The sequence below is a fragment of the Bos javanicus genome, chromosome 3 (assembly GCF_032452875.1).
Source record: "Bos javanicus breed banteng chromosome 3, ARS-OSU_banteng_1.0, whole genome shotgun sequence".
Taxonomy (NCBI): domain Eukaryota; kingdom Metazoa; phylum Chordata; class Mammalia; order Artiodactyla; family Bovidae; genus Bos; species Bos javanicus.
The window spans coordinates 110,934,983-110,950,734 of NC_083870.1; the positions used below are offsets into that span (position 1 = coordinate 110,934,983).

A 15,752-nucleotide genomic window follows, 5' to 3' on the forward strand; every position below is an offset into this window, starting at 1 on the left:
TGAGTAGACATATGGAAGAAAATACCATAGGATTTCTACCTCCTAAGTTAAACCAAAATGATGCCCAGATGGAGAACGGTTTCAAGTTTAAAAAATAATGAAAGTATTAGGAAAAAGTATAGGAAAGAATTTTAATGCAGAAGTAGGGAAAGTCTCTCTAAATATGTCGCAGAACCCAAAAGCCATAAAAGATTTGTGAGGAAAATTCAACTACATTTCAAAGTCAAGACACATGAGAAAAATGAAGAAGTTGCAATTTATGTTGTAGAAGGCTATTTTTTCCCATATGTAAAGAGTTTCTGTGAGTCAGTCAGAAGACCCAACACCCATTAGGAACATGGGTAAGAGTATGATCCATAATTTTACAGACTTGGAAATAAAAATAGTTCTTAAACATACACAAACATAATTCAGCTTCAGGATTAGAGAAGTGCTATTTAGAACTATAGTTTTATCAGATGGCAAAGATAAAAATGCCAATAGCAGTTGGTAAAACTGCTACAGAGGGCAGCTTAGTAAAACTGTTAAAATTGAAAATGTAAGTACTCTTTTACCCAGGAGCTCCAATTTTAAGAATTTACCCTTCAGATCTATTCTGCACATGTATGAAATGATGTACAAGGATAACAGTTGCAGTATTGTTTGTAGTAGGAAAAGCCTGTAAACATCTTGGTGGTTTCATTGGTGATCAGGGCTGTTGTGAGTTCATCCTGAGATATTGTATAAATTAGAAAAAAAAAAAAATAGCCCTAGATAGAGAGTCTGAAATGCATCCTCTCCAATCCCACACTTAGTCACATGGCCTGGCAAGTGGAGTCCCTTGCACGCATACACAGCTGCTCTGTTCAGACTGTAGTTAAATATACCGTATCCCGTGCAGTGGAATATCATGCAGTTAAAAAGAATGTGGTGGCTCTTTATGTACAGACACAAAGCAGTCTTATATATGTTTTGTGCCTGTACGTTTGTATGGAATACCTCTGGAAGGCAGCCAGTAATGAGACAGCAGTGATTACCTCTGAGGAGAACTGAAAGACTGGGAGAGAATTTTAACAGGGAGAATTATTTTTTCATTATTTGCTATTTGAATTTTTGGGTTTGTCCCATATTATACTGCCCATTAAAAAACATGCCTAGAATTAAAAGATAAAGGAAAACCAGGAAAAGGATATGAATAGACAGTTCACAGAAGAGGAAATATAATAAATAATGCTTAAACATGAAAAATATCTAACCATACTACTATTACATAATTTCTCACTTATTGAGAAACAGCAAAAAACATTTGATGGTGTTTAACAGTATTGGAAAACAGGCAGGCTCCTTTACATTGTAATATACAGATTTTCATATACTTTGACCCACCAAATAGCACTTACACGACCTTATTCTAGTCAGCACGCCTGGCAGTCCTGCGGATCTGTCTCGTGTTTCAATAGGGTCTAGCTGGAATAGACCCAGGGACGCCTCTTCTTGCAGCCTCTGACCACCCTCCAACCTCTTTTCCAGTCCTAACCTTCAGAACCATCTTCTCAGCTATCCACTGTCTCCAGGACCAGCCAACATTGTCTTTATTACCACCAGTCAACCAAGAACTCCCAGATTAATCAGAATTATTCCACCAAGGTGGAGGCCAGCATGAAATGCGTGGTCAACCTGCATCTGCAGGCCTCCCACACGTACTGCTCTCTGAGCATCCATTTCCACCATGGCAGTGTGGCTCTGGAGAATGTGGACCACTTCTCCTGAGAGTTGGTCTCTTGAAGATACAAACCTGGTGCAGTGGCTGCATCCTCCTCCAGGGTGGCCGAAGCTGTCCCACGATGAGTGAGGTAGAACCCTGGACACTGTGGACACTGCTGTGGTCGTGGAGAAGAACCTGAACCAAGCCCTTTTGGGTCTTCATACCCTGGTTCTGCCTGTGCAGACCTCCGGCTCTGTGACGTCCTGGAGAATCACTTCACAGATGAGGAGGTGAAACTCAGCAAGAAGTTGGGCATCCACCTGACAGATTGGCTGCCGTTGGGCCGGCACGTGTCCCTTTGAGGGGTCAGCCTCAACTCCAGAAGGGCTCAGAGCCTCTGGCCCAGCTGCCTCTGAGGGGCCACTGTGCATCCCCCAGGTGTCAGGACTTCTGCCTGAACATCTTCCTAAAGCCACTAGGCAGCTTTTTAATGACCCAGGAGCCCTCTCCCAAGCCATGGGCCAAATGGAGACAGTAAAGGCTTTGCAGGAAAAGAGAAAAGACCTTAGTCTATAGATATACTAGCACATGCAGAATCAATTTGTATGTAAGGATATTTATTTGTTTATGGTAGCAAAAGATTTGTAACATTTAATGTTCAGCAGCAGGGACTTTTCAAATTACATATAGTGCATTCAGTGTATAAAAGTGTTAACAGGCAGCTTTGTATAAAGTTATATGAAAATACTTCCAAGATGGTTAGCTAAGTGGCAAAGCAAGGTGCTGACCTTGCTAATAATATGCTACCATGTGTAAAGGCTGAGTGCTGAAGAATTGATGCTTTAGAACTGTGGTGCTGGAGAAGACTCTTGAGAGTCCCTTGGACAGCAAGTCAGTCCTAAAGGAAATCAACCCTGAATATTCATTGGAAGGACTGATGTTGAAGCTGAAACTTCAATACTTTGATGTGATATGATATGCCTACCCGATATGATAGAGCCTGATATGAAGAGCCTACTCATTGGAAAAGACCCTGATGCTGGGAAAAATTGAGGGCAGGAGAAGGTGGCAGCAGAGGATGAGATGTTGGATAGCATCATTAATTCAATGGTCATGAGTTTGAGCAAACTCCAGGAGATAGTGAAGGACAGGCGAGCCTGGCTTGCTGCAGTTCATGGCATCACAAAGAGTTGGACACGACTGAGCAACTGAACAACAACATCATGTGTAATCAGAAGCAACTTAATTATATAGCCCATCTCTAGAAGGATGTATAAGAGACTGAGGACACTGTGTTCAAGACTGAGTTTGGATACATGGCACACAGTTGTAGAAAACTTACTTTTCACGCATATACTTTATGAATGACTACATCATTCAAAATTATTGCATCTAACATCTATTGTGGCTTTCCCTGGTGGCTCAGACAGTAAAGCGCCTGCCTGCAATGCCGGAGACCCATGTTCAATCCCTGGGTTGGGAAGATCCCCTGGAGAAGGAAATGGCAACCCACTCTAGTACTCTTGCCTGGAAAATCCCATGGACAGTGGAGCCTGGTAGGTTACAGTCCATGGGGTCACAAAGAGTTGGACACGACTGAGCAACTTCACTTTATTTTCTTCTTTCAACATCTATTTAAAAAGTAAGTTTAAATAACAGTCTTTCCCTTAACTGTGGGGAATATGTTGCAAAACCCTCAGTGGATGCCTGAAACTATGGACAGTACCAAACCCAATATATACACTAATTTTTTTCCTATATATACACATCTATGATAAAGTTTAATTTATAACTTAGGCAGAGTAAGAGATTAGCAACCATAGCAATAACAGAACAGGTATAACAGTACACTACCATGAAAGTTACATGAATGTGATCTCTGTCTCAAAGTGCCTTATTGTACTGTATCACCATTGTTGGATGATGTGAGATGATTGAGGTGAAGTGCGTAGGCATTGTGATGAAGTGTTACGCTTTTCCCTTTGCACTTGAAGGATGTACTTTAGGACTTCTCTTTGGCGTATCTGAATTGCTGCTCTTGTGTTTTGGGATGCCATTATCAAATACAATAAGAGTTATGCTGTGCTGTGCTCAGTCACTTCAGTCATGTCTGACTGTGACCCCATGGACTATAGCCCACCAGGCTCCTCTGTCCACAGGATTCTCCAGGCAAGACTGGAAGTGGGTTGCCATGGCCTTCTCCAGAGGATCTTCCTGACCCAGGGATTGAACCTGCGTCTCTTGTGTCTCCTGCATTGTAGGCAGATTCTTTACCCACTGAGCTATCTGGGAACCTAAATACAGTAATAGTTACTTGACCACAAGCACTGTGATACCACGGCAATCGTTTGACATCCTTGATGGCTGAAAGTGGAAGAAATAGTGGAAGTGTTAATTGCTTCAGTCATGTCTGACTATGAGATCCCATGGACTGTAGCCTGCCAGGTTCCTCTGTTCATGGATTCTCCAGGCAAGAATACTCGAGTGGGTAGCCACTCCCTTCTCCAGGGACTCCTCCCAGCCCAGGGTTCAAACCCAGGTCTTCTGCATTGCAGGCAGATTCTTTACTGTCTGAACCACCAGGGCTACGAAATGACTAATGGGCAGGATATGCCGGACAAAGGAATGGTTCACTTCCTCTTCAGGACAGAACGGGACGGCAGGAGATTTTATCGTGCTCCCCAGAATGGTGCACAGTTCCGTAACGTAAACTTGTGAATTGTGTATTTCTGGAGTTTTCCATTTAATACTGTATTTTCAGACTGCAGTTGACCATGGGTAACTGAAACCAAGGAAGCAAAACTGCAGACATGGAGGGACTGCTGTGTACCATTGGTGGTTTCCCATCACTCTTAAAATACAATCCTAATTTTCTGGCTTTTGTTTTTAAATTTAAGACCTTCCAGGGCTAAGAACAGTGCCTGGCTTGTAGTAAACATTCAGTAAATGTTTACTGAATGAAAGAACATGTTTTAAATACATTCGCCCATTCTGTTGTTTGTCCTTTAACTTTAAAGGCCATTGTTTGCAAAAGTTTAAAATTTCAAGGTAGTCAATTGTATCAGCCTTTTCTGCTTGTAGTCTTTCATGTTTTATTTAAGAATACTTTCTCTGTTGTTGTTGTTCAGTCGCTAAGTCCTGTCTGACTCTGCGATCCCCTGGACTGCAGCATATCAGGCTCGCCTGTCCTTCACTATCTCCTGGAGTTTGCTCAGATCCACGTTCATTGAGTCGGTGATGCTAGCTGACCGTCTCATCCTCTGCTGCTCTCTTCTCCTTTTGCCTTCAGTCTTTCCCAGCATTAGGGTCTTTTCCAGTGAGTCCGCTCTTATCAGATGGACGAAGTATTGGAGCTTCAGCTTTAGCATCAGTCCTTCCAATGAATGTTCAGGACTGTGCTTTAGGATTGACTGGTTTGAACTCCTTGCTGTCCAAGGGACTCTCAAGAGTCTTCTCCAGCATCATAATTCAAAAGCATCAATTCTTTGGCGCTCAGCATTCTTTATGGTCCAACTCTAACATCTGTACATGACTACTGGAAAAACCATAGCTTTGACTATACGGACCTTTGTTGGCAAAGTGGTATCTCTGCTTTTTAATACACTGTCTAGGTTTGCCCTAGCTTTTCTTCCAAGGAGCAAGTGTCTTTTAATGTCATGGCTGCAGTCACCATCTGCAGTGACTTTGGAGACCATGAAAATAAAATCCGCCACTGTTTCCACTCTTTCCCCTTCTGTTTCCCATGAAGTCATGGAATCAGATGCAATGATCTTTAGTTTTTTGAATGTTGAATTTTATGCCAGCTTTATCACTTTGCTCTTTCACCCTTATCAAGAGGCTCTTTGGTTCCTCTTCACTTTCTACCATCTAGTATCATCTGCATCTCTGAGGTTGTTGATATTTCTCCAGGCAGTCTTGATTCCAGCTTGTGATTGATCCAGCCTGGCATTCGGCATGATGTACTCTGTATGCATGCACGCCACGTCACTTCAGTCATGTGCAACTCTTTTGGACCCTATGGACTGTAGCCCACCAGGCTCCTCTGTCCATGGGGCCCTCCAGGCAAGGATAATGGAGTGGGTTACCATGCCCTCCTCCAGGGATCTTCCTGACCCAGGGATTGAGCCTGGATCTCTTATTTCTCCTGCATTGGCAGGCGGGTTCTTTACTGCTAATGCCACCTGGGAAGCCCTATGTTCTTTTAAGTTAAATCAGCCTTGTCATACTCCTTTCCCAATTTTGAACCAGGCACAGAAGAAAGGGAAAGGAGAAAGAAGGCAAGGGAGAAAGGGAAAGATATACTGAATGCAGAGTTCCCGAGAATAGCAAGGGGAGATGAGAAGGCCTTCTTAGATGAACAGTATTTTCTCTGAGTTCTGGTTATTTGAAAATTCTCCATTAATTTTAAAGTTTTATTTTTTGTGTGTTGAGGTCTTTAATCCATATGAAGTATTTTTTTGCATATGGTCTGAAGTTTGATCCAGTTTTTCTGAATATCCAGTTGTCCTAATCTGCAGATTGTTTTCGTTGTACTTACTGTAGGCAGAGTACTTTTAAAAATCAATAAATGGTACTGATCCTGATTGAAGAATTAGTAATTAGTATATATTTTCCAAAGCAATTTTATTGTACCACTCTTTCAGAGAATTATATTTCTTTTTATATATATCACCTTTCGATCAATAGCAATTATAGTCAGTGAGAAGATACTAAAAAAAAAAAAATCTGTCTTTGGTTTCTGAATTTGTTTTTAACTAGGGAAGTGTGCAGACAGATGCCATGAAACTTCTGTCTTCCCAGTCTTCAAAACTTTTAAAGAACAAAGCGTTATTGTGCAAACCTGTCACACAGACCAAGGCTACCTCTTGCAAACCACATACACAACACAAGGAGTGTCAGACAGGTACGTGTTGTGCTTTCCACACTTAGTAAGTGTGTTCTCTGTTTTGTGTGCTTGTTTTGATTTTTTAAGAAAGAAAAGTCATGGGGAGTTTCTTAAATGTGAAAACATTAGTTCTTGGATCACTTACTTTGAACGTGTAATTTATTCCTTTTGTATTTATTGTCATTAACACTAATAACTACTAAATTGAATCCATATGTACCAAAGCGTTATGTGGACAATATCTTCTGAACAAGCATCTCCTGTACATGTACATTGCTCTTGAGATGTACTGACAGGCTGTTATAATTACTAAATATAAATTTAGTTACAAGCTTTAGTGGATTAACCTTGGTTCTTTTTTAAACACTGAATTAATTTACTAAAAGTATAACGATGTGTGTGAGGTATTGGTGATCAGGAAAATTATTTGAAAATGTTGTATACTCTTGCCCCATTCCATGTTAACTGCTTTTAATCCCACTACCCTTATATTTTCAGGTATTTTTATAGCCTATTCTGCCTAAAACATTTATTTTAACTTTTTATTTTATATTGGAGTTTATAACCAATTAACAATATTGTGATAATTTCAGGTGGACAGCAAAAGTACTCAGTCATAAATATACTGCCGAAAACTTTTTTTGCTATTTCTTTTTAATGATAATTTTACTTCACAGAATATACTATATTTAAAAGCTTATTCTGTCAACAACTAACCATGAGTTTTTATGTAGGATGTCTTTCTTTTGGTAGGAGTCAAGGAGAATTGTTTTCCTTCCTCAGTAAATCTAATTTGTTTTATATTCCTGTTAAAGTGATACACTCTTTGTTTACCTGTATTTTATATTAAATACACATCCACATATGGAAGGTAGTAAGGGATCTGTGGACAGCTACATATGTGGGTATGTGTGTGCTTATTACATTTTTTGAATGTCTAGATTCTATTAGGATGTTTTCCATATACTGTTGTAAACTACTTTTTTACTTGACATTGCATGAAAACATTTCATATCAACATAAATTTAAATATATATTGCGATTCTTAATGTATGCACAGATCCCAATGTATATAACATACGGATATGTATATAACGTGTATCCATCCTCCTTAGGTTGAACATTTAGATTGCTACTGGTTTTTTAGTGTTATAAACAGTATTGAGTTAAGGGTGTATAAACAGATCTTTCTCCACTTGTATAATTATATCCTTAGGATAAATCCTAAGTAGTGGGATTACTGATTCAAAAGCTGTCATAGATTGTTAAGGCATAGATTTTGATGTGTTATTGCAGAATTACCCTCCTGAAAAGTTATATCAATTTATGCTCCAGCCAGCAATGTTTGATAGCATCCATTTCTCTGCACTTTGACACTGGATATGTAACCCCTTTCCCCTCAACTTTAATTTTGAAAAATTCAAAATTTTGAGATTGAAAATACAGCACAATGAACACCCTTGGAAGAATAAATGAATATACACAATGAATATACCCTTCATCTAGATTCACTCAATATTAACTTTTTTCAACATTTTTTTCTCCTTTTACTCCCGTCCCCACATCTTTTAAAAAGTAAAATAGTTTATTTTTAACTTGGTGTGTTCTACAGACATCAGCCCTAATTCCACTCATGTATTGAATGCATGGCATTGCTAGGACATGAACGACTGCCCTCGGCTTTATTAATACTTATTGTCAGGGACCAAGCTTTGAACAAACAGAAATTCAGCTAAAAGCTGAATTAAAAATGGCATCATGGAAGTATTATGGTTTGTGTTTAAACCTTAATTAATATATGCTCTTGACAAATATAAATAGTAACAATGTAAATTTTAAATGCTTGGGGGATAAACATAAATTGCTTATTCTTGAAAATAACTGATTCAAATATTTCATTCAGATTTATCTATGCCTAATGAGAAAAATGATGCAGAACTTGATTCTCCACCTGCAAAGAAAAAAAGAATAGGTTTTTTCCAGACTTACGATGCGGAATATTTAAAAGTTGGTTTTATTATCTGTCCGGGATCAAAAGAAAGTTCACCGAGGCCACAGTGTGTCATCTGTGGAGAAATTTTATCCAGTGAAAACATGAAGCCAGCAAATCTTTCTCATCATTTGAAGACAAAGCATTCAGAATTAGAAAACAAACCAGTAGATTTTTTTGAAGAAAAATCTCTTGAAATGGAATGTCAAAACAGTGCTTTAAAAAAGTGTTTACTAGTTGAAAAGTCACTTGTTAAAGCTTCTTATTTAATTGCTTTCCAAATTGCTGCCAGCAAAAAGCCATTTTCCATTGCTGAAGAATTAATTAAACCATATTTAGTAGAAATGTGTTCAGAAGTTTTGGGTTCCAGTGCTGGAGACAAGATGAAAACCATTCCTCTTTCTAATAATACAATTGGACACAGGATTGATGAACTATCTGCAGACATTGAAGATCAGCTGATACAAAAAGTCAGAGAGTCAAAGTGGTTTGCCCTTCAGATAGATGAATCATCAGAAATCTCAAATACCACCCTTCTTTTGTGCTATATTCGTTTCATTGATTATGGTTGTAGTGATATAAAAGAAGAATTATTATGTTGCATTGAAATACCTTCCCAAATGACGGGTTTTGAAATATTTGAACTAATAAATAAATATATTGACAGTAAATCTCTGAATTGGAAGCATTGTGTTGGTCTCTGTACAGATGGGGCGGCAAGCATGACTGGTAGGTGTTCTGGTTTAAGGGCAAAAATTCAAGAAGTTGCCACGAATACGGTGGCATTTACACATTGTTTTATTCACCGTGAACATTTAGCAGCAGCAAAGTTGTCTCCATGCTTACATGAAATTCTTTTGCAGTCAGCACAAATTTTAAGCTTTATAAAGAGCAATGCGTTGAATTCACGAATGTTGACAATTTTGTGTGAAGAGATGGGGTCTGAGCATGTGAATTTACCACTTCATGCTGAAGTGCGTTGGATATCAAGAGGAAGAATTTTAACAAGATTATTTGAATTACGACATGAAATTGAAATATTTTTAAATCAGAAGCATTCAGATTTGGCCAAGTATTTTTTTGATGAGGAATGGGTTGCAAAGGTGGCCTATTTATCAGATGTTTTTTCACTTATAAATGGATTAAATTTAAGTCTCCAAGGAACTATGACTACACTCTTCAATTTGTATAATAAAATCGATACGCTTAAGAAAAAGTTAAAAACGTGGTTGAAGCGCACACAAGAGAATGATTATGACATGTTCCCTTCATTTTCCGACTTCTCCAGCTCATCAGGCTTAAATATGAGCAGTATGGCAGGCGTTATATTAGAGCACCTGGAAGGACTTTCTCAAATGCTCAATGATTGTTATCCACCAGAAGACGACGTGCGTTCAGGAAATCTGTGGATAATTAATCCTTTTACGAATCACCAAAAGAGTAATCTCACGGACTTGGAAGAAGAAAAATTAGCACAATTATCATCAGATTTAAGGTTACAATCAGTATTTAAATCAATGTCTGTAACTCAGTTTTGGATAAACGCAAAGGCAAGTTACCCAGAACTCCATGAAAAGGCGATGAGATTCTTATTACCTTTTTCAACTATTTATTTATGTGATGCTACCTTTTCAGCTTTGACTGAGTCAAAACAAAGAAATCTGTTGGTTTCTGGCCCTGCACTACGACTTGCTGTCACATCTTTAATTCCGAGGATAGAAAAATTGGTAAAGGAGAAAGAATAGTAATCTGCATATTCCTTAGTATCAAAGTCTATAATTTTGTGTTAAATTTTGTATGAGTATCTGAAAATATAATTTCCTAGTGTGGATATATGTTCTCGGTGATTAAATATGTGTTTTAATAATTCTTCTCTTTTTGTTGAGGAATTTAATAATTACACATTTATACATAACTATATATAATTTTAATGGTCCAAGGTAGAGAACTTAGCTATTTTATTGATGGATCAGTCATTTGGATTAGTGACAAAGATGTAGGTAATGAAAGGCCCGGTTTGTTTTTGTTTTTTTTGGTTGGTGTTTTTTTTTTAACTTTTTATTTTTTGTTGGGGTATAGCCAGTTAACAGTGTTGTCAGTGTTGTGATAGTTTCAGGTGGACAGCAAAGGGACTCAGCAAAAGGCCCAGTTTATAATGTAATAGCTAACACACTTGGATGTTGAAACTGCTTGGCCTTTAGAAACACATGGGACATTTCAGTCTTCAGCCAGCCGGTTGTGGGTAGATAGAAAACCAGATCCAAGCAGCTTGGCTAACAGGAAATGGAAGCAGCAGGAGAATTTGAGACCCCTGTTAGGGGCCTCTCAGCTCTCTAGACCTGGCTTAGCGAACCTTTCTCATAAGAGGCCAGGTCGTGAATATTTTAGGTTTTGCAGGCAATATGGTGGGGACTACTCAGTTCTCTTGTTGCATCACAAATGGAGTGGTAGACAATACACAAACTGGTTCAATTAAACTACTTATTTATGAACACTGTAATACGAATTTCATATATTTTCAAGTGTCATGAAAGCTACCTTAAATTTTTTTAAAAATCATTAAAAAATGTAAACAAGCATTGTTAGCTGGGGGTGGGGGTTAGTTAGGAAAAAAAAAAAAACTTTCTAAATTCGTCATAGTTTTCTCATCCAGGTTTAGATAGATTTCGGTAAAAGAAAATGGGCCAGGAGTGGACTGCAAGGTTTTGTTCAGTGCAAACGCCTCTACCCACCGCTGCACATAGCTGAATTTTCAAACACCTTTCACATTGGAATTTCAGCTGAGAGATATTAGAGCGAAAATATATTTCAGGCAAAGATAAGAAACAGCTTATTTTATAATCACTAGCAATTGATTTATTCCTAATAATTTCACAAATAATTTACAAATAATTCTTTGTGTCAGGCGTTGTGCTGTATCTCAGGACTGATACTGCGCTATCCGCATTTCAGATGAGGACACCACTGGGGCCCGCTGAGGTTAGGTGACAGCTCCGATCGCCAAGCTAGCGTGGCAGGGGCAGGAGCGACCCCCTGCCCCACCGTTTTTTGACCCAAATGGAGCTCTTTTGCAAGCCACGTCCAGATACCCGTGTTTGATTCTTCTGCTCTGTCCATATTGGCTGGGAAACTTTCCCTGAATTCAGAAGGGACTGTTTAGTGTCAGTTAAGAGCAAGCGGGCGTCAGTGTCCCCAGCTGTGAGATGGGGATGCCCTGCCCCTGCGGTGCCTCTTCTGGCAGCCGGTGCCGGGCCGAGGGAGGGAGGCAGCCCCGCTGGGAGGCGAGGTCTTCCGGCCGCCCGGGGAGAGAGGCAACGCCCGGGCGGCAGGGGGCGGGTTTTCGGCGGCGCCCACCCCGGGGCGGGCGCGGCCCGCATGCCTGCGCGGCCATGGCGCTCCCGCTCACGGCTCTGCGCGTGCTGCTGGGCAGCTTCTTCGCGCTCACGGGGGCGGCCAAGCTCTCGGAGCAGATCTCGGCTCCGGTGTCGGAGCAGATGGTGAGCGGCGCGGCGTGGGCGGAGGGCGTTCGGGCGGGGGGATCGACCGCGCGGCAGCGGAGGCTGCAACCCCGGCCGTTACCCAGGTGCCCGGCCGGCCCCCGCCCCGCCTACCCGCGCCCCGCGGACCCGCCTGCCTTCGGGCTAGACGGCGCTAGCGCTGGGGGAGAGCGGCCAGCTCTCCGGTACACGTGGGCACTGGCCTGGGGAGTTCCTGCGAGTTCTCTGCCATCCCCTTCCCATCGGGTATCCCCTTCCAGGCAAATCTAGAGCCGGAAGAGGAATGCTCGGGGACCCTTTGCGGGAGGGAGTAGGACCGAGCTCCCTTGCTGCCCTCCTTCGTTTGCTTGAGTTCTCGGAAAGTTCTCGAGGCAGAGGTTTAACTAATCCCCCCTTGACAAAATAGGAAACTTGCCCTGAAGGTGGAGTGTTTCTGCTAAAGGTTACACAGCTAGTCAGGAAGCAGGACCCAAACTTTAGACCTTCAACTACCTTAGGGAAGCCTGGCGTGCTGCCGTCCGTGGGGTCGCAGAGAGTCGGAGGCGACTGAGCAGCTGAACTGAACTGAACTTAGAATCCGGAATCCTTCCTGGGGCCGGGAGGGAGGCCTAGAAGTCGCCCTTCGGCTTCCTGTCTAGTTCCACTCTCGGGAATGCTGACATGTCTTTCTGCCCACCAATCCACCCAGCCCCTTAAACCAGCCAGATTTTCTAGACAAAGTACTTCCCACCTCCCCGCCCCTGCCCCCGTTTGGCCTGGCTTAGGGTGGGTTGTTTGGGGAAACATCCTCAGAGCCTGACGGCTTAGAGTTTCTTCCTTAGAGCCCTGAGTAGGGAAGGTAGAACTGAGGTTGGGGAGCAGGAAAAAGCCACCCTAAGGGTCCAGGTGAAGTCATGTCGCTCAGGACAGAGTTTGAGTCAGAGAGTTGAGTCACTCTGAACCCCTCAACCTCCTGTCTGCTGCAGTGAGATCCAGGTCCCAGCATATGATATTCAGTAGAACCTGTTTAATGAACAATACAATCTCTCTTTCCATCCCCTTCCTCATCTCCAAATACTCCCTTGCGTAGTAGCCTGAAGAGAAACCAGGCCAGGCAGAAGGAAAGAGAAGTCATGAAGTTCCCAAGCCTTGGCACTAGATAAGAGGGGCCAAGCCTAGCTTCCTCTTCCTGGAATCTGGGGCTGGGTTGTAATCTGGTGAGAAAGTTCGTCCATCTGTGTACCACCATCCAGCCCTTTTTGGAGCATAAAGTGTTTTCTGATGCCAAAGCTCGGCCCCTCAGGGAGGCCCTCTCCTTTCCAGGCTGGCTGAGGTCAGCCCTGGCCCTGGCCTAGAATAGTAGCTCCTTTGCTGGGGGAGTTAAGGGTGCTGGCACAGAATGCCCCTGCGGAGCATCTGGGAAATGGATCCTTGGTGACTGTGGCTGACAGGCATTCCCTGCCACCTCTAGAAAGCCCTGTTCGTGCAGTTCGCTGAGGTGTTTCCGCTGAAGGTGTTCGGCTACCAGCCAGATCCCATGAGCTACCAAGTGGCTGTGGGCTGGCTGGAACTGCTGGCTGGGCTGTTGCTGGTCCTGGGCCCACCGATGCTGCAAGAGATGAGTAACTTGATTTTGACGCTGCTCATGATGGGTAAGGGGGTGGGGGAGGGGTGTGCAACCGGGCTGGTGAAATGGGAACTTCTGCGGGAGGAAAAAATCTGACTGCTCACTTTACTGTTGCCACGCTTTTTTCTCTGGAACCAGAAGCACTTTCTGCTCACTTGCAGTTTCCATGGTCTTCAGACTAGGATAGGTGCTTTTAAAACTTACACTATAACAATTGTCAGCAGTTCTATTGGCTGCATGATATTTCTGTCATAAGGATATATTGGAACCTAAAAGCCCCTACCCCTTTCTCTTCACCCCCTACCCTGAGATGAGGGGAGGAAGTAGCAGCTGCCACCAGACTCATGTGTCTGGCAGGTGGAACAGCAAGAAAGCCGGGCCCCCTGAACAGAAAGGCGGATGATTCCTGGAGGGCCCCCTTTCAGTAGCTCTCCCCACAGGAACTGCCAGTGTACAAAGACAGCTGCTGCTTCAAAGGCCAGACATCTTCAGGCTCTTCTGTATCCCCTGGCTTTGTGTCACCCTTGCTGCTGGCGCTCCTGCCCTTCTTCTAGGCTTTCTTTCCATCTCCGCAGCTTGCCCCATTTTCAGCTCTTCCCCACCATATCCACCACCAGTCCCTGGGCCTTCCCTTCCCTTCACTGGGGTTGAGAAAGAAGGATCAGGGGCAATCTGATCCTTCAGAAAATGCCCACCTACTCACTCCATGCCCTGTTTGGTTGGATTGTTCCTGTTTTCTTTCTTGCCACCTGAGAGGGGCTGTGTTAGTTTAAGAAACTTCTGATTTCTGGTTCTGCTTTTTCTGGGGGATCAGAGGGTTGAGAGCAGCTAGTTTAGGGTGTGTGTATGTGGGGAGGGGGACGGTGTTCAAGAGAGGGCTTAAGCTCGAATGAGTCAACCTTGGCTGGAGGGCTCTGATCTCCTGGATCTCCCAGGCATTCCCTGGGAGCCTCAGGAACCTCATTTTCCATTTTAGGGGCTATCTTCACTTTGGTGTCTCTAAAAGAGTCACTGAACACCTGCGTCCCAGCCATCGTCTGCCTGGGGCTCCTGCTGCTGCTGGATATCTGCTAGCTCTAAGTCCAAACCAGAAAAGATGTCCAGACCCACTAGGAAGAAGTCTCCAAGTCCATTCAAGGAATCCTGGGAGTAGAGTATCTCTTGTCCCTTCAGGCCATATCACTGTCAAAGCAGAAACATGGTGGAACACAGAATGTCACCTTGTTACCCATACAGTCAAGGGTGGCCAGTGTTGAAGTAGACATCTGGTCTACCTGGCTCTGCTTTCTCAAGTAGACATGTGGTCTACCTGGCCCTGCTTTCTCTTGGACACTTTACTGCTCTTTTTTTTGAAGAGTCCATGTTACATACTCTTAGCGTTCCTCATGTCATGTGAAAGTAAATTTAAATGACCCAAACTTTTAATGCCCCCAAATAACTATTGATACTTTCAATTCCTTTGTATAACTGTACCTCCCAACTTTTTCGTGTGTCTTTATTCGGATATATTTTTAATGAAAATGAAACTATATGTACTACTTTATTTTCCTTGCTTTCTAAACCTAACACACTAACTAACACCATTCCACGTCTATTTTATCTCATTGATGTTAATGGTTGCGTAGTATTCCATTGTAAGGGTGCAGTGTGATCACCATTCCACGTCTGTTTTATCTCATTGACGTTAATGGCTGCGTAGTATTCCATTGTAAGGCTGCAGTGTGATGTATTTATAAAGGCCCCCACTAGGAACATTTGGATTGTTCCCGATTTTTTTAGCTATTGTAAACCTCACAGTGAATCACCTCTACATACTTATTTTCTTTCCTTTGAAGCGAGGGTGCTGATTCAAAAGGCATGCATGTTTTTAAGATTTTATTATAAGCTTAGAATTTACACACTGAGTATGGCAGAATATTAAGAATACCTGCTTTTGCCTGCTGAGCCACATGAGATAATCCCTCCCATTCCTTTTTATCTCATGCACTTTAGAGTCACAAAGCTAACAAAAATGGGCATTGAGTCATCATTTTACAGGATCTGAAACCGCCAGGGCACTCAGTGCAGTGCTCCTTGGACATCTATGTAGA

The 15,752-nt window shown here is 42.3% G+C and overlaps 2 protein-coding genes across 9 annotated transcripts in view; both read left to right on the forward strand.

Annotated features, from left to right (window-relative positions):
• The window catches only part of ZMYM6 (zinc finger MYM-type containing 6), a 45,118-nt gene extending 34,692 nt beyond the window's left edge, over positions 1 to 10,426 (forward strand). For 7 of the 8 annotated variants that reach the window (XM_061412572.1, XM_061412577.1, XM_061412573.1 and 4 more), the window contains 2 exons: positions 6,443 to 6,587; positions 8,473 to 10,426. In XM_061412572.1, coding sequence (XP_061268556.1) covers positions 6,443 to 6,587; positions 8,473 to 10,304 — 1,977 coding nt within the window. In that variant the 3' untranslated portion in view covers positions 10,305 to 10,426. The other variant, XM_061412578.1, reaches the window with a different exon arrangement.
• A 95-nt stretch (positions 10,427 to 10,521) lies between these two features.
• Positions 10,522 to 15,193, forward strand: TMEM35B (transmembrane protein 35B). The gene is made up of 3 exons (XM_061412580.1): positions 10,522 to 12,056; positions 13,507 to 13,687; positions 14,639 to 15,193. Exons 1-3 carry the CDS (start codon positions 11,763 to 11,765, stop codon positions 14,734 to 14,736), a joined length of 573 nt encoding a protein of 190 aa, XP_061268564.1. The 5' UTR covers positions 10,522 to 11,762; the 3' UTR covers positions 14,737 to 15,193.
• The last annotated feature ends 559 nt before the right edge of the window (positions 15,194 to 15,752 follow it).